Genomic DNA, 20539 nt, shown 5'->3' with positions numbered 1-20539 from the left:
ACAACCTATGCTACACTTGTAAAAGTTGGGGCTCTCGAGTGGTGCAGCGGTCTAAGGCACTGCATTTCAGTGCTAGAGATGTCACTACAGACCATGGTTCGATTCCAGGTTGTATCACAACAGGCCGTGATTGGGAGTCCACACAATTGGCCAAGCGTCGTCCGGGTTTGGCTGTGGTAGGCCGTCATTGTAAATAAGAACTTGTTCTTAACTGACTTGCCAAGTTAAAATAAAATGTTCATTAAAAACAGTTTTGGTTTATTTCATTCCATTTACACATTTTTTTCAATGTAGTCCTTGTCTTTTGTTTGGAGCGCTCCTCTCTATGTTGAGTAAGGACGCGCACCTGATTACGTATAGAAGTAGGCCTATAGGCTACCTGGCTTGCTCGCAAATGTAGACCTGTAAATGTGCCCATTTTGGCATGTGATTAGTATTTCTGATTTGGCTTAATGCACCACCACTTATGAGCTGTGGAGCTTCTCAAGGTAATGTTTCACCTTCACCTCAAACAGCAAGAAAACAAAGTCTGTTTTTTCATCCACTGAGAATGACAATAGTTCCTCAATGTATTTTAAAAATCTTTCCAGCTCTCTCCCTTTCAATAACCCCTCAGCGTGAAAGGGAAAAATGTTGTTTTCTGATCCAGTGGAAATAAAATAGGCCTATCTGATTACGTATTATACCTTGAGCAAATAGCCCACAGCTGTGTCTGCCCGAGCTCACTGTTGTAGGAAACTCTGAGGGCCCAAAATATTTTATACAATGTTGCAAGGAGCTTCAGGCCAGGCCCAAGTTAATACTTGATACAATGTTTCAAGATGGTTGTAGACAGGCCATGCATAGCCAGTGTGATTTCTAGGATATTTATTTTTATCAGGATATTTTCTACCTGCAGGCTTCTATATTTTTATTTGTTATTTTTACATAGTTGGCAATGGCAATAGAAGTTACTTTTTAGGTTTGTATCATTTGAATGGAGTTTTGATTAACCACATGACAGTGATTTTGACACGTGTCAAAGCAGACCTCTTGTATGGCGTTGGGTGGGCGAGGGGTTTTCTGATGTCAACGTTGTAAACGGAGTGCCCCATGGTGGTGGTGGGGTTATGGTGTGGACAGGCATAAGCTACAGGCAATGAACACACTTGCATTTTGTCAATGGTAATTTCAATGCACAGATACAGTGATGAGATCCTGAGGCTCATCGTCGTGCCATTCATCCGCCTTTATCATGCTTCAGCATGATAATTTACGGCCCCATGTCCCAAGGATCTGTACACAGTTCCTGGAAGCTGAAAATGTCCCAGTTCTCCCATGGCCTGAATACTCACCCGACATGTCACCCGTTGAGCATGTTTGGGATGCTCTGGATCGACGTGTACGACAGTGTGTTCCAGTTCCAGCCAATATCCAGCAACTTCGCACATCCATTGAAGAGGAGTGGGACAACATTCCACAGGCCACAATCAACAGCCTGATCAACTCTATGTGAAGGAGATGTGCCGCGCTGTGTGAGGCAAATGGTCACACCAGATACTGACTGGTTTTCTGATCCACTTTTTTTTAAGGCATTTGTGACCAACAGATGCATATCTGTATTCCCAGTCATGTGAAATCCATAGATTAGGACCTAATGAATATATTTTAATTGGCTGATTTCCTTATGAACTTTTACTCTTTGAAATTGTTGCATGATGCGTTTTTATATTTTTGTTCAGTGTATTTCTATGCTTTGTTATTACGTATTGTTCTTCTTACACATTGACCTGCATTGTTGGAGCTCGGAGCTTAAGATTTTAACTGTACCCTGTAACGAAGGTGGAAAAAGTACCCAATTGTCATACTTGAGTAAAAGTAAAGATACCGTAATAGAAAAGGACTCAAGTAAAAAGTGAAAGTCACCCAGTAAAGTATTGGTCTTAATGACGTGCTAATTAGATAGCAGCTGGGCTGGGCCACTAACATGGAATGACCTCATTAAAGACTCTTTCGTGGCAGCACTGCCTCTCCCTCTGACAACTGTATATAGACATAATACGACATTTGAAATGTCTTTATTCTTTTGGAACTTCTGTGAGTGTAATTGTTTTTCACTTTTGTTTATTTTCTACTTCGCTTGCTTTGGCAATGTTAACAAATGTTTCCCGTGCCAATAAAGCCCTTGGAGAGGGGGAGCGAGGCGGCGAGAGAGAGGCGGCGAGACGGACAGAGGGAAGGAGGGAGAGAGGCGGCGAGACGGAGGGAGAGAGGCGGCGAGACGGAGGGAGAGGGGCGGCGAGACGGAGGGAGGGAGAGGGGCGGCGAGACGGAGGGAGGGAGAGGGGCGGCGAGACGGAGGGAGGGAGTGAGGCGGCGAGACGGGGGGAGGGAGTGAGGCGGCGAGACGGAGGGAGGGAGAGAGGCGACGAGACGGACGGACGGAGAGCGAGAGGGGGAGGCGGCGACGGAGAGGGGGAGGCGGCGGCGGAGGGGAGGACGACGACGACGACGAGGAGGAGGAGGAGGGGAGGAGGAGGAGGCGAGAGGGGAGGAGGTGGCGAGATGAGGAGGAGGGAGGAGGAGAGACGGGTAGACGGATTACGTTAGGAAGCAGGGGCCAGTGTAGTGAGAAAAGAAGACAAATGAGGGATAGGGAAGTGAAAGAGGAGATGGGAGGTTGATTGCTTTTCAGGAAGTTATCTCACAGATTGTTTTGAAAGTGAGGAGTCCTGTGGAAGGGGCTTGGCTGGGCTGATGAGACTCCATGACTTGGGAGGGAAAGAGAGAGAAGAGGGAGAGATAAAGAGAGAGAGAATGGAAGTGAGGATGGGAGGGTAGTGGTGGGTTCCCATCCCATGTGCGATTTGCATCATCATCATTCTTCTCTTTCTCTCTCCCTCTGTTTTTATTGATTCCCCAACTCCCCCCACACGTACACACACTACTCTAATGCCCAGACGACGACACACAAAGGAGCCCATTGTCTTCCGTAGCAGCCTGGCTGTCAAGTGATGCGCTAGCTGTCTCGAGGCTGTACAGTATGTGTGCGCGCTCTCCAGAGATATGACTGAGCAAGCTGACGCTACCTGACAGCCAGGCTACAAAAGGTTGCCCTGACCTGCACACACACACACACACACACACACACACACACACACACACACACACACACACACACACACACACAGAGGGAGAGAGAGTGCGCATTCTTCAGCTCTAGTGTTCAGTGATAACAATTAGCGCCATCCACTGTCTATACTTAACAATGCCCCCGTGCACAAAGCGAGGTCCGTACAGAAATGGTTTGTCATGATCGGTGTGGAAGAACTTGACTGGCCTGCACAAAGCCCTGACCTCAACCCCATCGAACATCTTTGGAATGAATCGGAACGCTGACTGCGAGCCAGACCTAATCGCCCAACATCAGTGCCTGACCTCACTAATGCTCTTGTGGCTGAATGGAAGCAAGTCCCCGCAACAATGTTCCAGCATGAAGTGGAAAGCCTTCCAAGAAGAGTGGAAGCTGTTATAGCAGCGAAGGGAGGGACCAACTCCATATTAATGACCATGATTTTGGAATAAGTTGTTCGACGAGCAGGTGCCCATATACTTTTGGTCAAGTGGTGTACCATTCATACTCAGTACTCAAACTGTTTACGTTTGACACACGCTCTCATGTTGCAGTGTATTACAAATGTCCTAGTGCATTACAAGGCAATTAAGACATTGACTTTTTGTCACATGATATTGACTAGGCCTGTATGAAAGATTATGCAAGTCCCTTACTGGCTTTCTGTAGATCCTCACAGGGAATGGTGGTGCTGAATGAAGCACAGAAAATGTACTCTAAATGTTTTTAGTAATCAAATCTATATATACTACACTATGGGCCTCTTGGGGACAGTTGGGAATAAAATGTATTAGTATTCATCTGAGCCAACCAATGGAACGCAACTAATCTGCCAACTCAGTGGGCAGTCCCTTTCAACACCATGGGGGACGAATCAGAGTGCAGGAAAGGCTGCGACTTGTTTTGATTCAATTTATTTGTGAATAAGGTGGGGAAAACTCACCACAACACCGCTCGCTGCCTGTAAACTACTGAGCCAGCCAGCCAACATCAGTCGGGCCTGTTCCTCTAGGCATACACACCGCGTGATGCTATAAATGGATGGTATTAAAGATTAATATTTAAAACCGTGCGTAGGCTGGGCTGCTTAAACATTTCAAATGTGTTATTCTCACCAGATTCAGTTTGCAGATATTTTCCCTCCTTTTAAATAAATGCATTGCTCTGTGCTCCTTTAATTTACACTATGCGAGTTTCTGTTGAGTACCCACAGTGATTTATTCAGCCTGTTACATTCACTGGGCTTTCGTTCATCAGGGGTGAACCAAACGAAAGCACGTACCCTGCAGCCAGTGGCGGCTGCCTGTGTGCTCAGGGAGAGGAACAATGGGTATCTATGCTAACAACACTGTAACTGGCGTCCTCTCAAAACACATCCTCTCCACCCTGAGGGGACACACAAACCAGCCTCTAAACAGCTGGAGACTGAACTTCTCAGAAGGGATCCTGTTCAGACACCAGGGGAATGTTGGCTCTCTATCTTTTCTTTGTCTCGCTCCCTCTACTTGCTCCGAGGGGAATGCCTGAATTCCCCTCCTTCAGGATGATTGCACAGCCCCCACACTTCCTCGAACTCCGCCTGAACTTCTGTTGCTCCTCCGTCAGAAACTCAGAGGCAGCGACAGTGCCAGCCATTGTGTTCCTTTCTTACTCATGTATGCATCTGGATACTTGGTGATTCAAGGCCATTCATATTTAATCATATTTCTCTACCAACGCAGCCTATAGGCCTCTGCTCTGTCTCCCTCGCCCCATGCACAACAATGCTGTCACACAGCCACATCTTTGAAGTTTCAAAACTGTCCTCCTTCACGTATTCTCGGTGGGGGGGGCGTGCTTTCTATCACGGGCACCTGTCAGAGAGTTGACAAGTGGTTTTGAATGAGACGATAGATGGTTGTCGTCGACACACTGGTATAGCAGGTAGCCTAGCGGTTAAGAGCATTGGGTCAGTAACCGAAAGGTCGCCAGTTCAAATCCCCAAACCGACTAGGTGAAAATAGGGTCGACGTGCCCTTGAGCAAGGCACTTGAGCCTAATTGCTGCTGTAAGTCGCTCTGGATAAAAGCATCTGCTAAATAATGTAAATGAAATGTTTTCAGTTGAGAAGTGGTTTTAGGTGGTTCTCGTCTACACACTGGTGGTAATGCATTTTGAGGTCCCGACTGTTTAGGAATGTTCGTGGGGAGTGTAAATGAACATTGTGTGTGTGTACTGTACTGTACTGTACTGACCCAGATGTGTTGTCCTCTTCACAGGCAAGGTGCTGAATACAGACCTGCGTCACTACCTCAGCCTGCAGTTCCAGAAAGGTTCGTTGGACCACAAGCTCCAGCAGGTGATCAGGGACAACCTGTACCTGCGCACCATTCCCTGTGAGTAGTAACGTCCCGGGCTCCCCATGTGTCTCTGTTCTCCTCTGTGGTCACTGTCTACTCCACATGTCCCTGCTCATTACAGCTGTTCCATGTGACTAGGTCACCTTTAGATCTCAAGACGGATAACGTCACTGGTGGCCACTAGCACGTCACTAGCCAGCTAGTTTCTTGGTTGATTCTATTTGGCCCTGCCGTCACATATAAATGCCCCATATGGCAGCTGCCCAATAAACAGCAGAGCAGTTTGCTGTTCGCTGAAGGCCACGGTCCTTCTCCCATGAGCACACAGTGCTTGGCATTCATCAGACCCCTCCACGGTATCTGCCCCGGTGGAAGAAGGAAGAGAGTGATGAGAGGTAGATTGCCTCCTCAATCACACTCCTTCCCTTCCACCGTCCCATCTCTCTGGCCCTCTTTCCTTTTCACTTATCATGGTTCTGTGTGTATAATCATGGATTCCTCTCCTCTCTCGAACTGGGGGCATTCTCAGCCATCACTGAGGTCTACAAAGCATCCGTCAAACCTTCACTATAAAAGCGATCAACGTCACACCCACACAACCACTATTTGATAGATGAGTGAGGAGATAACGCTCTCCGTTTTCAAATACTAAAATGTACACCTTGGAAGTTGATGTCCAGAATATTATATGCATTTATTTTATGTTTAATTCATTTATATTTCCTATTCGTTTCTTCTTCTACGGTGCTTAAGAGTGCTACCAACTCTATGCTTCATCCACTCACTTTGAATGACTGCTCTTGAAATCTCTTAAGTGTCTCTGATTCCTTTAAAAACTCGGGGATGAATAGGTGGTGTGTAAAAGCTTTCTATTTTTATACCCTAGTGGTTTTTAAAGGACCATAGGGCCAATTGGCCGGATTCAAAGTGCAACGTGCCGATTTCTCTACGCTACTCTGACGAATTAGATGGCAATTACTCCCCATTTCGCCATTCATGAACGTCATGTGACTAATTTATATAATCTTTGGGAGTCAAGGTTTTAATTTGCATATATAAAAAAAAAATCTCATTTGTGACTTTGTTATGAGGGAGAGCCGTGCATAGTCTCCTGAATGGTGTCGTATAATGCTGATAATTGGGAATAACAGGCACCAAAATAAATTGCTTTTTCGCTAGACAATACAGTATATCTGTTTAGTCTGTCAGTTTCATGAGTCAATGCATTGTTAATGTTCTCAATATGTAATTAATGAAGGGTTATATAGACAACTGCAGACATTTATGTTTAAATAGTGTTTTATGAAAAATCATATAAAAACGTAATAACCAAATGTTCCCTCTAAGTAACCCGAGACTGCCGAGCAGCTCCCCGGGACTTCGCACAGAACGCAGAAGAACTTTCATCCCAACCACAGAAGTACGAGATTGAACTTCACTCAACTTCCTAGAGTTTTCCCTTTTAGTTAAACCTATTAATGTTTCCCTTTTTACTGCGGCAATTGTGATCGAATCAACGCAATATTAGCCACTTTCAATGTGGCATACCGGATAAAAACAAACTATGCAATTTAGATTTTGTTGTAGGCAAAACGCATCGGGGTAGGATTCTATTGCCGATGACTCGGCCCGTACTCTACACAGACTGATGCAGCATAACCAATCAGAGCTGCAGTAGGTCTATATACAAATAGGCCATTGCCATATATAGATCTGTGCCATTTACTTTGAACTGGACTGTGTTTACAGTAGATGCGCTTGTTTTGAGATCAAAGCAAGAGCTGCATGTAGCCACTCGTGGACGTTTTGTTCATATCCTTTGCAAGTTAGTGAGTTGTTAGCCCAAGTTATAGATCATTTGTAGTCAGCAATGGGGGAGTGTTTGCTTCCAATGAGATTACAAACGTGTGCATCTTTGAAAAACTAGTCAGGTAAAGAGCTTTTTTTGTCTTAAAGGGGCAATGATGTATTTTGAGACAGGCTTGAATATGATAAGTAGCCAATAGGCAGAGGGTAGCATCATTTGTCTGATTCTCTGTAATAATGGTATATTATTTTGTAAAGTGGTTTCTTCCGTCAAACAAAGCAACATTTCCAGTCACCTGGATAAACAGGTTAATGTCAAGCCCTGTTTTTTTCAAAAGTCTCATGGAATGTACATTAGGTCATTGAACACCACACATTGGCTGCATGATAGAACAGCTATTTCCATGTTAAAATGTTATGGGATGCTTTTCCCCCAATTGTTTTTAATGGTAGGCCACTCTGGTAGGCCTCCATTATGATCAAAAAGACACAGTAGCCTACTTGACCACTGTTAAAACTGTAAAGTGGGTACAGCTTCAGTGTTCACAGTAAAGACGCGCTGGAAGTTGCACAGAATTTTCACAAAGTTAAAGTTTACGCTCAGCAGGCCTGAAATTTGCTCAATGCCTCATTTTGTTTTTTGAAGGCACATTGGTCATAACTCTATGTAAGTACACCAGGGCTAGGGCAGCTCGTTTAGATATTCATTTACAGTATGTCTGTACAGTAATACACTGTAGCATTTCAAGCAGTGACCCTAGTCTAAGCCTAGTCTCTGGTGCATGGCTGTTAGTTTATGCCTGCTCCTCATCCGTGATAGGGGTTATGTTATGATGGTGTTGACATCATCAAAACCACTGTGGTACAGCTGCAGTAGGTCAACATATGTCCAGTGGTGTATTTAAAGGAAAAATCCACCCAAAACCACTCATTCCTTTAATTTACAGTATTTAAATAACACTGAGAACAATATTTATTTTTATTAGGAACAAATATTTCATTTTGGCGTTTTATAATAAGGTTGGTAGCAGCATGGAAAATCGTTGTGGAAATCTGCAGCTCAAGTTGACTACAAAATCCACAATGGAATGCTCTCTCTATGGACGGACTGGCTGGCAAACGTAGCTACACAAGGTAATACCGTAAGACAATATCAGCATTTAAAGTAGCTAGTTAGCTGTAAAATCGCCTAAACAAACAGCACTATCAATTTCACCAGTATATTCACCACGTTCAACCTGAAGATCTATGTACCTCAGAGTGGAGTCTGACATTCACAATGGCAGATATACATTTGAGGAGATGGGGAAACGTTGCCCATGCTACGTCAATGGGCCGTGCGGTGTATTCTGGGACGAGGAGCGCGCTCCTTGAAAGGATTGAATGGGAGTCTATTGGGCACTTTCTATAATATCTCTGGCAACGGCACCATGTAATGCACCCTGGACTAAAAATGTGCTAGGCCCTCCGTTAAATTACAAGTTTCTCGAGGTAGGAATATTGCAAAAATATGATCAATGGCTCATTGGAGAGAAGACATCCTCCCGAGTTATGACATCGACCAGGATTGAAATCTGACATGTATGAAAGACGCTTTCACGATTTAAAAGTCCTATTCCTATTAACTTCCAGTGTAGTGAGTGACTTTATCACAGTGCTATGTCATAAACCGTCTGGATTTCTGGCTGCATGTGTAAATGTAGTCCGAGTGTTGGAGTTTGCCTCTGTCTTTCCGTAAATGTACAAAAACAAGAAAATTGTACCGTCTGATTTGCTTAATATAAGGAATTTGATGCATAGCATTTACTTTCACTTTTTACTTTTACTCAAGAATGACAATTTAGTACTTTTTCCACCACTGTACTTAAGTATATATACAACCAGATTCTTTTAGATTTTCAGTCGAGTAGTATTTCACTTTTACTTGAGTAATTTTCTATTAAGGTATCTTTACTTTTACTCAAGTATGAAAGTTGAGTACATTTTCTACCACTGCATTTGTCCCACTTGGCCACTGCTGTTTATGTGACTGTGATTGGCCTTCCACAGTGCAGGGAGCCGCTACTTAGCCACTGCTGTTTGTGTGACTGTAAATTGCCTTCCACAGTGCAGGGAGCCGCTGCTTAGCCTGTGCTGTGTGACTGTGACTATGGCCTTACACAGCCAGGGATTAGGAATGGTCTCAGTCTCTCCCTGGGAGCCAGAATGGCCGCCTGGCTGCGCTCTGCCTCTCCTCATTAGAGCCCTCTAAATTGCAGCTCAGAGAGAGGAGCGTGACTTCTCTCCAGTCCCCTCCTGAACACACAGGCAGAGGCATCATTAAAGCTCCCAGGAAAGAAGGGAAGAAAATGAAGGAAGGAGAGTCAGTGCCAGGGGTCCTTGAAGCTCGGCTGAACCCTCTGCCTTCCTCTCTTCTCCTCTAAGCAGTAATATCCGTAGGGGCACCGCAGCAAGCTCTAAGAGGCTCACTGGGAGATAACAAAGAGAGAAGGCTGACAGAAATATAATAAAAAGTGCCCCCTGTATTCAATTTAAAGAATTGCTTTCTCTTGACAAAATTTAAGAGTCTTACGTTAAACTTTTTTTTTTATACCTGGGGAAACAAAAGACTAGGTATTAGATCCTGGCTCTGTATCTTCCTTCTGTTCTGATATCCAGGGTGATATGCCCCATACTGCCTGCTCAGGATTGTATGTCTTGTCACTGACTAAAGTTAGCTGAGCCTGGCCTATGGCTCACAGTATCTATCTGGAGTATTGACATTATACAGCGTTGAGTTATGTAGGCCTAACATGTTTATTGCATATCGATGTTTATCACTTTGTGTATTACTTTCTCTATAGTGTGATAAAGAAAAGTCAATAAACATCTCTAGGTGTATCCTCCGAGACCCATCTTCAGAACGCTACTGGTTTTCCCCTTTCACATGACTATATAGTCAGATTGAACAAAATATGCCCTTCTTCCAACAGGGCCAGGTCTCAGTGTGACTATGTATGACAGCTTTCCAGCGGTAGGTGTTAATGTTTCTCCTGGTCTCCCTGTAAGAAGCTTAAGCAGCTGGCAGAGTTTCACGGTGGTGATGCTTCACTGTGTAAACTGATACCCTAATAGTTTTTTTTTCTGTGACAATTGGCATCTGCAGGTGTTCGTGCGTACGTGTCACAATCAGAGATGGAAGAGAAAGGAGACCCCACTCAGTTTTGTTTTCTGTTTCAATTGAAGTCATTCAATTGGGAGAGCCACCCAGTTAAACAGACAAGAACTGACACATTTTTGGGGGGAGAGCCTCCCAGTTAAACAGACAAGAACTGACCATTTTTTTCTATGATAAATGGCCTGAGTGAACTATATATACACTACCGGTTAAAGGTTTTAGAACACCTGCTCATTCAAGGTTTTTATTGTGTGACTTTAGTCAATGATCTCCCTTTGAGTCAATCTGTGACTTAGAGCCTGGTTTATTACCGGCAGCTCCATTACTTTGGCTGGACACCAAGTCATTCAAGGGTTTCTTTAAAAAAAAAAATGTTTAAACTATTTTCTACATTGAAGAATAATAGTGAAGATATCAAAACAATGAAGAAACACATATGGAATCATGTAGTAACCAAAAAAGTGTTAAACAAAATATATTTTATATTTGAGATTCTTCAAAGTAACCACCCTTTGCCTTGATGAATGTTTTTCCAACAATCTTATAAGCCCAAACCAGATGGGATGGCGTATCGCTGGACAATGCTGTCGTAGCCATGCTGGTTAAGTATGTCTTGAATTCTAAATAAATCAAACAGTGTCACCATCAAAGCACCCCCAAACCATCACACCTCCTCCTCCATGGTTCACGATGGGAAATGCACATGCGGAGATAATCCGTTCAGTGACACCGCGTCTCACAAAGACACAACGGTTGGAACCAAAAATCTCAAATTTGGACTCAAGACCAAAGGACAAATTTCCACCGGTCTAATGTCCATTGCTCATGTTTCTTGGCCCAAGCAAGCAATTCCACTAATTAACTTTTTTGAAGGCACACCTGTTAATTGAAATGCATTCCAGGTGACTACCTCATGAAGCTGGTTGAGAGAATGCCAAGATTGTGCAAAGCTGTCACCAGGCAAAGGGTGGCTATTTGACGAATCTCAAATCTAAAATATATTTTGATTTGTTTAACACTTTTTTTGGTTAGTACATGATTCCGTATGTGTTATTTTGTAGTTTTGATGTCTTCACTATTATTCTACAATGTAGAAAATAGTAAAAATAAAGAAAAACCCTTGAATGAGTAGGTGTTCTAAAGCTTTTGACCGGTAGTGTACATCTTCATTTATCTACCTTCTTTGCCACGGTATTCCACTGTCTGGACTGGACCTCCCACCTGTTCCACAACAATACACTTGCTCATGGAGAAAAGTGCCAATTCATGTTCACTACATCCACCCCAAACAACCCATTACCTTTTCATGATGTTTTTGTTTTGTTGCTGCTCTGTTCAGTATTGTTTTAGTTCAATTGTTTAATTTCTTCAAAGGTGAACTTTTTGAGAACATGAACAAAGAATGGAAGTCAATTGAAATGTTGTCTCCTAGTGCTGTTTTTGTGGAGTTTCTCCCAAAGCTTTTTGCTTACCACCTCTCTCTCCTTCACCTCTCTCTCCTTCACCTCCCTCGCCTCTACCTCCCTCTCCTCTACCTCCCTCTCCACCTCCCTCACCTCTCTCTCCTTCACCTCCCTCTCCCTCACCTCCTCCTCCCACTCCATCACCTCCCCCTTACCCTGATCCCAGCACAAACTGTCTTCGCTGCTGTCTACATCAAAAGACCTGTCCTTGATTATCCTCTACCTCAAAAGACTTGATTGATTCCTTGATTCAACTCGAGTTGCGTCCCCTCTCACATTTCAGATTTTTACATCACAAGGACGACCTATATGACACTCATGCAGACAGGCAAGTCCAAATGGCTGTGCAAACACAAGAACACAGTATTCTGTTTTTCCCATGTTTCCCCTTTCAAGGATTCTCATATTACTGCCTTTGTTGCTCGTCTGCTCCTCATTTTCAATCTCAGAATACAATAGTCTACTTTATAACCAGGTTTAAAGCATTTCAGATGTTAGTGCTCTCACAGCAGCAGTAACAGATGAACATTACCACAGGGTGGAGGGAGGGCAGGAGGGATAGTATTAAGACTCCATCGGTGCTCCGGTCAGATTGCTGTTCACGTGAGGTAAACACCCAATTACATCTGAGCTGATTTCCCTGATGCGGAAAATGTTTCCAATATACAGTGAGGGAAAAAAGTATTTGATCCCCTGCTGATTTTGTACGTTTGCCCACTGACAAAGAAATGATCAGTCTATCATTTTAATGGTAGGTTTATTTGAACAGTGAGAGACAGAATAACAACAACAAAAAATCAAGAAAAATGCATGTCAAAAATGTTATAAAATGATTAGCATTTTAATGAGGGAAATAAGTATTTGACCCCTCTGCAAAACATGATTTAGTACTTGGTGGGAAAACCCTTGTTGGCAATCACAGAGGTCAGACGTTTCTTGTAGTTGGCCACCAGGTTTGCACACATCTCAGGAGGGATTTTGTCCCACTCCTCTTTGCAGATCTTCTCCAAGTCATTAAGGTTTCGAGGCTGAAGTTTGGCAACTCGAACCTTCAGCTCCCTCCACAGATTTTCTATGGGATTAAGGTCTGGAGACTGGCTAGGCCACTCCAGGACCTTAATGTGCTTCTTCTTGAGCCACTCCTTTGTTGCCTTGGCTGTGTGTTTTGGGTCATTGTCATGCTGGAATACCCATCCACGACCCATTTTCAATGCCCTGGCTGAGGGAAGGAGGTTCTCACCCAAGATTTGACGGTACATGGCCCCATCCATCGTCCCTTTGATGCGGTGAAGTTGTCCTGTCCCCTTAGCAGAAAAACACCCCCAAAGCATAATGTTTCCACCTCCTATGTTTGACTGCGGGGATGATGTTCTTGGGGTCATAGGCAGCATTCCTCCTCCTCCAAACACGACGAGTTGAGTTGATGCCAAAGAGCTCCATTTTGGTCTCATCTGACCACAACACTTTCACCCAGTTGTCCTCTGAATCATTCAGATTGGCAAACTTCAGACGGGCATGTATAGGTGCTTTCTTGAGCAGGGGGGACCTTGCAGGCGCTGCAGGATTTCAGTCCTTCACGGCGTAGTGTGTTACCAATTGTTTTCTTGGTGACTATGGTCCCAGCTGCCTTGAGATCATTGACAAGATCCTCCCGTGTAGTTCTGAGCTGATTCCTCACCGTTCTCATGATCATTGCAACTCCACGAGGTGAGATCTTGCATGGAGCCCCAGGCCGAGGGAGATTGACAGTTCTTTTGTGTTTCTTCCAATTGCGAATAATCGCACCAACTGTTGTCACCTTCTCACCAAGCTGCTTGGCGATGGTCTTGTAGCCCATTCCAGCCTTGTATAGGTCTACAATCTTGTCCCTGACATCCTTGGAGAGCTCTTTGGTCTTGGCCGTGGTGGAGAGTTTGGAATCTGATTGATTGATTGCTTCTGTGGACAGGTGTCTTTTATACAGGTAACAAGCTGAGATTAGGAGCACTCCCTTTAAGAGTGTGACACCTGGGAGCCAGAAATCTTTCTGATTGAGAGGGGGTCAAATACTTATTTCACTCATTAAAATGCAAATCAATTTATAACATTTTTGACATGTGTTTTTCTGGATTTTTTTGTTGTTATTCTGTCTCTCACTGTTCAAATAAACCTACCATTAAAATTATAGACTGATCATTTCTTTGTCGGTGGGCAAACGTACAAAATCAGCAGGGGATCAAATACTTTTTTCCCTCACTGTATTTATACATGTCTTCAATAAGGGAACAACATGTTAAATGGACCAGCTTGTTGGAGTTAGTTGCACTACACAGACCGTTACCGTTCGCAGGATCGTTGAATTACAGCAGGCTTAGTATATACTGCCATGTATAGTACTGCAGTGTCCAGATCAAAACAAGGATTTCTGGGGATTTAGGGTGAAAAATAGAGGTGGATGGAGAGGGAGAAGGAAAAAAAAGAAAAAGGTTAGAATGTTCAACTGTAAGATTTTTCAACTGTTGCTTTACGCTTATTGTCGGAACAGAAAAGAAGGGCCTTGAGGAGAAATACGATCTTTTGAGCTCTGGAGATGAACAGACCTCGGAACTCCTTCAAAAAAAATTGTTTTTGTCCCTAAGGTCATTTATTGCTGGCAGGCATAGGATAGGAAGACACAGAGAATAAGAGACAAGTAATGGTAACTGTAATTCCTATATGAATTGCCAGTGAAGTTATTATTCGTACATCATGGCTCAGGAGTGGACATTCCATTCATTAATCTATCCATCCATCTATCTCTCACTGTGGCTTTGAAGCCTGACTGTGTAGAGGCCCTCGGGGGTCGATTCAGCCAACTCAGGCATTAAGTTGGCCAACCAACCAACCATCATCCAGTTTAAACAAGCTCTCAGGTCAATCGCCTACTCTGTTTCTCTGAGAGAAGGTTTTCTACATGAGGGTTTTCTACATACAGTTGAAGTAGGAAGTTTACATACACGTTAGCCAAATACATTTAAACTCAGTTTTTCACAATACCTGACATTTAATCCTTGTAAAAATTCCCTGTCTTAGGTCAGTTAGAATCACCACTTTATTTTAAGAATGTGAAATGTCAGAATAATAGTAGAGAGAGTGATTTATTTCAGATTTTATTTCTTTCATCACATTCCCAGTGGGTCAGACGTTTACATGCACTCAATTAGTATTTGGTAGCATTGCCATTAAATTGTTTAACTTGGGTCAAACATTTCGGGTAGCCTTCCACAAGCTTCCCACAATAAGTTGTGTGAATTTTGGCCCATTCCTCCTGACAGAGCTGGTGTAATTGAGTCAGGTTTGTAGGCCTCCTTGCTCGCACATGCTTTTTCAGTTCTGCCCACAAATTTTCTATCGGATTGAGGTCAGGGCTTTGTGATGGCCACTCCAATACCTTGACTTTGTTGTCATTAAGCCATTTTGCCACAACTTTGGAAGTGTGCTTGGGGTCATTGTCCATTTGGTAGACCCATTTGCGACCAAGCATTAACTTGCTGACTGGTCTTGAGATGTTGCTTCAATACAATCACCAATTTTCCATCCTCATGATGCCATCTATTTTGTGAAGTGCACCAGTCCCTTCCAGCAGCAGCAGCCCACAACATGATGCTGCCACCCCCGTGCTTCACGGTTAGGATGGTGTTCTTTGGCTTGCAAGCCTCCCCCTTTTTCCTCCAAACATAACAATGGTAATTATCGCCAAACAGTTCTATTTTTGTTTCATCAGACCAGAGGACATTTCTCCAAAAAGTACGATCTTTGTCCCCATGTGCAGTTGCAAACCGCAGTCTGGCTTTTCTATGGCGGTTTTGGAGCAGTGGCTTCTTCCTTGCTGAGCGGCCTTTCGGGTTATGTCGATATAGGACTCGTTTTACTGTGGATATAGATACTTTAGTACCGGTTTCCTCCAGCGTCTTCACAAGGTCCTTTGCTGCTGTTCTGGGATTGATTTGCCCTTTTCGCACCAAAGTATGTTCATCTCTAGGAGACAGAACGCGTCTCCTTTTTGAGCGGTATGACGGCTCCGTGGTCCCATGGTGTTTATACTTGCGTACTATTGTTTGTACAGATGAACGTGGTGCCTTCAGGCATTTGGAAATTGTTCCCAAGGATGAACCAGACTTGTGGAGGTCAACAATTTTCTTTCTGAGGTCTTGGCTGATTTCTTTTGATTTTCCCATGATGTCAAGCAAAGAGGCACTGAGTTTGAAGGTACGCCTTGAAATACAGGTACACCTTCTATTGACTGAAATTATGTCAATTAGCCTATCAGAAGCTTCTAGAGCCATGACATCATTTTCTGGAATTTTCCAAGCTGTTTAAAGGCACAGTCAACTTAGTGTATGTAAACTTCTGACCCACTGAAATTGTGATACAGTGAATTATAAGTGAAATAATCTGTCTGTAAACAATTGTTGGAAAAATTTCTTGTGTCAAGCACAAAGTAGATGTCCTAACCGACTTACCAAAACTATAGTTTGTTAACAAGAAATTTGTGGAGTGGTTGAAAAATGAGTTTTAATTACTCCAACCTAAGTGTATGTAAACTTCCCACTTCAACTGTAACACTGTTCATCTTCCATTTTGGACTATGAGAGGAGAGAGGCGGTTATCTACACTCCTCCAATAGCTTTATTACTTTAGTCTTACCTTACTCGTTAATGTTACTTGCTCAATGTGTGGAAGCTAATTTAGCATAATTATGCCCACATTAAAATAATCTATTCATAGCTTGGTTTCTCAGTAACCCCCCTTGGTGTAAGCTGTGCTCGATACTGACATGGGGTCCTGCAGGATATGAGGACACAATTCACATCCCTGTGTGCATGATGAAAATGGTGTCCACCCATCTCCTGTTCATACATAGCTGGATCTGCATCACGACTCTGCCCCAGAAAAGGGTCTGTTTTACTCACTTTATGTTTGTTGTGATGTCTTTTTCCAGGTACCACACGACAGCCCAGAGAGGGGGAGGTTCCTGGGGTTGACTATAACTTCATCAGTGTGGGGGAGTTCCGCGTGCTGGAGGAGAGTGGCCTGCTGCTTGAGAGTGGAACCTATGACGGTAGGCATGGGGGATTTTGGGAGGTGGTCTATGGCAGTAGTTACCGAAGTGTTTTACTCAGGCCCCCCTTTCCAGCATTGGGGAACATCGTGCTCCCCACGTCTATTTCTATGGGCACATGCACTTCTACACATTTTGTTATGGGGTGCAGATAAACTTTTGTAGTTTTAAAGCAAATTTTCTTGCAACTCTATTCATTTTGCCGTGTCTAACGTGTAGTCATGTGATAATTGTGTGACTCAATCTTTACAATAGATTGTGTGGGCTACAGAACCTAGCTAAAAAAACGCTAGTTGACCTGGATATTTCTGCCGAGTTATAAATAGCTCTCTAATGTATACAATGACTGACATGACAAGAGGAACTGATGATGCACAACCCAATAAAAAAATTGCACCTTGTGGATTCTACTATTACAACTTTGTAGAGTAAGTTGAAAGAACAACTGCTCTAGGGGAGGGTGGAGGGGAGCAGGGGAGATGGAGAGGGGAGGGGAGTGGACCCTACACAGCAATAACAATTTCCTGAGGATGCAGCCGCATCACAAAATGAATCCCTGTGACTTATGCATTTGTTTGTATAGTATCTGCTGAGCTGTCGCCGTCATCCAGGTCATCAGATAAACTCAATATAAAGATAGCATTCATACCATTGTAAATGTGAAATGAAGTTGCTAGCTTTTTCAAGAGCAGAATAGCGTTGTCCCACTTGTGATTCAAAGTAGGTTGATGATTTCTAAGAAGCCAGCGGTCAGCATTGTGACACAGAACCCTGGGGGCTTGTACCCTCATAGCCAGTTGTATCCAGACTGCACCAGTACGCAGGATAAATTATACATCCACACAGTGAGGCAATATAGTAGGCTGATCTTCATATGGCTGCTTCAGCTCAGGATGCTAGTTATTAATGGAGGGCCTTTTGACCTCTGAGGAATCTCCTCTGGACAACTGAGGCACCCACACACACACACACACACACACACACACACACACACACACACACACACACACACACACACACACACACACACACACACACTATATTCTCTCTCTCTTTCTCTCTCAGCTCATAACAATGAGTTTTTGTTCACAGGGGGGAATGTATGAATTTAGTCAGTGAGTTTGAGTCAATCTATGACTTACAGCCTGGTTTATTACCGGCAGCTCCATTACTTTGGCTGGACACACCTTCTCATTCAAGGGGTTTTCTTTATTTTTACTATTTTCTACATTGTAGAATAATAGTGAAGACATCAAAACTATGAAATAACACATATGGAATCATGTAGTAACCAATAAAGTGTTAAACAAATCAAAATATATTTTATATTTGAGATTCTTCAAAGTAGCCACCTTTTACCTTGATGACAGCTTAGCACACTCTTGGCATTCTCTATTGACTGGTACTGTATGTGTGGATGGGTTGGCTGTTCCCATCACCCAGGCTGTCACTGGGACTAATCTCTGATCTTTGGACAGCCAGGCAGTGGCTGTAGAGCTGATCTCGGTCAGGGAAAGACTAGGTCCAGGGTTCCTGCTGTGTGATAACCATTCTCTCTCTCTCTCTCTGTGGTGTGTGTGGATGGATGGATGCACACTGCATATTTTATATATATATATGTGATGGGCCATTACTCCGCCCAGCAGTGCCCCAGTCTTCAGGCAGCCTTCGCCTCCTCCAGCCGCCGCTGCCTGCTGTTTCCCAAGCTTGTTGCTCATTCATGTTCTCTCTATTTAATCCCCTGGTTCTGTTCCCCGGTGGACTCTGCTCCGCTTTGAAATACCCTAGCCTGTCTACCCTCTCTCCCTACCGCCTGGGCTCTCCCTGTTGCTCTGGCAACACCGGTTTCTCTCTTTGCCTCTCGCTCAGGTGGTGCTCAACTGCAGGGTAGCTGACTCAAACTCAGGGAGGAAAGTGCCAACAAAGGTTAGCCCTGTATTATTTCTCGGGAGGCACAGAGAGGCTGATAGGCCATGAGTAGTACTCTTTGCACTTGAGGGTTGTACCTCGACTCCAGATCGGGGAAGTGAGTCTATACGCCACGATTCTTAACTTCGCTTCCTCCTCTCTCTAGCGCTCAGTATGGACGCCAGCCACAGGCCAGCCAGGGCAACATGAACGGTGGATTATCGAAAGACGGTGGAGAGAACGAAAGCAACGATGCAATACAACCAAGATCGACAAATGCTGAGATAAGAAAGTCCTGGTTTGTTTGTTGACGCTGTGGGTCTGACTCAGTGGGGTTCTGAAGGAGGAGTCGTACCAGGGATTACGGTGCTGTTTCCATTCCATGATGTTTCACTGTAGAGAGCACAGAGCAGCAGATCACACGGCAGCTCTGATAGGTCTTTCAAGCGCTCCCGTAAAGCAGCGTTACTGAGGATGAGACCTGCCAGGGCAATGGGCCAGGACTTAGGAGGGAAGGACAGGGTCAAGGTGCTGCAGTGGCGAGACACACACACAGGCAGAGGAGAGTCCTAGGGAGGAGGATTAGGAAACGCTCCAATGCTAAGGAATGTCAGAGTTGCGGAATACACAATCAAGTTGGTGCACTTTCGGTTGTTTCATTGTGGCTCTAAAAAGACAAACGCATTGTCCAAAAGAATACAGACTCACTCAGTGCAGTTTACAGTAACCCCCTTCATCCGAACATGCAGCCATGTTCTGTTCCAGATGGTGGCAGTGCATTCGCTAAAGCGGGGATTTGAGGAAAAACTGATCAGAGGCAGCGGCTCTGGTCCTTCAGCACAGGCACCTGTAGTACCTCTACTAGACGTCTCTACTAGACTACAGGGTGCAGCTGTAGTGCCTCTACTAGACTACAGGGTGCAGCTGTAGTACCTCTACTAGACGTCTCTACTAGACTACAGGGTGCAGCTGTAGTGCCTCTACTAGACTACAGGGTGCAGCTGTAGTGTCTCTACTAGACGTCTCTACTAGACTACAGGATGCAGCTGTAGTGCCTCTACTAGACTACAGGGTGCACCTGTAGTGTCTCTACTAGACGTCTCTACTAGACTACAGGGTGCAGCTGTAGTGCCTCTACTAGACTACAGGGTGCACCTGTAGTACCTCTACTAGACGTCTCTACTAGACTACAGGGTGCAGCTGTAGTGCCTCTACTAGACGTCTCTACTAGACTACAGGGTGCTGCTGTAGTGCCTCTACTAGACTACAGGGTGCACCTGTAGTGTCTCTACTAGACGTCTCTACTAGACTACAGGGTGCAGCTGTAGTGCCTCTACTAGACGTCTCTACTAGACTACAGGGTGCAGCTGTAGTGCCTCTACTAGACGTCTCTACTAGACTACAGGGTGCAGCTGTAGTGTCTCTACTAGACGTCTCTACTAGACTACAGGGTGCAGCTGTAGTGCCTCTACTAGACGTCTCTACTAGACTACAGGGTGCAGCTGTAGTGCCTCTACTAGACGTCTCTACTAGACTACAGGGTGCAGCTGTAGTGCCTCTACTAGACTACAGGGTGCAGCTGTAGTACCTCTACTAGACGTCTCTACTAGACTACAGGGTGCAGCTGTAGTGTCTCTACTAGACGTCTCTACTAGACTACAGGGTGCAGCTGTA

General features: G+C 44.3%; 1 protein-coding gene across 3 annotated transcripts in view; it reads left to right on the top strand.

Moving 5' to 3' along the window:
* Positions 1-20539, top strand: part of LOC106567150 (membrane-associated guanylate kinase, WW and PDZ domain-containing protein 3) — a 194961-nt gene that overhangs the window by 131880 nt on the left and 42542 nt on the right. For all 3 annotated transcript variants that reach the window (XM_014136132.3, XM_082960071.1, XM_082960072.1), the window contains exons 2-3: positions 5371-5487; positions 16838-16957. In XM_014136132.3, coding sequence (XP_013991607.2) covers positions 5371-5487; positions 16838-16957 — 237 coding nt within the window. The remainder of the gene's footprint in view (positions 1-5370; positions 5488-16837; positions 16958-20539) is intronic.

Source organism: Salmo salar, chromosome 13 (assembly GCF_965601325.2).
Source record: "Salmo salar chromosome 13, fSalSal1, whole genome shotgun sequence".
NCBI classification, from domain to species: Eukaryota; Metazoa; Chordata; class Actinopteri; order Salmoniformes; family Salmonidae; genus Salmo; species Salmo salar.
Note: the sequence above shows the minus strand (reverse complement) of the source record. Positions and strands in the feature narration are given on the sequence as shown.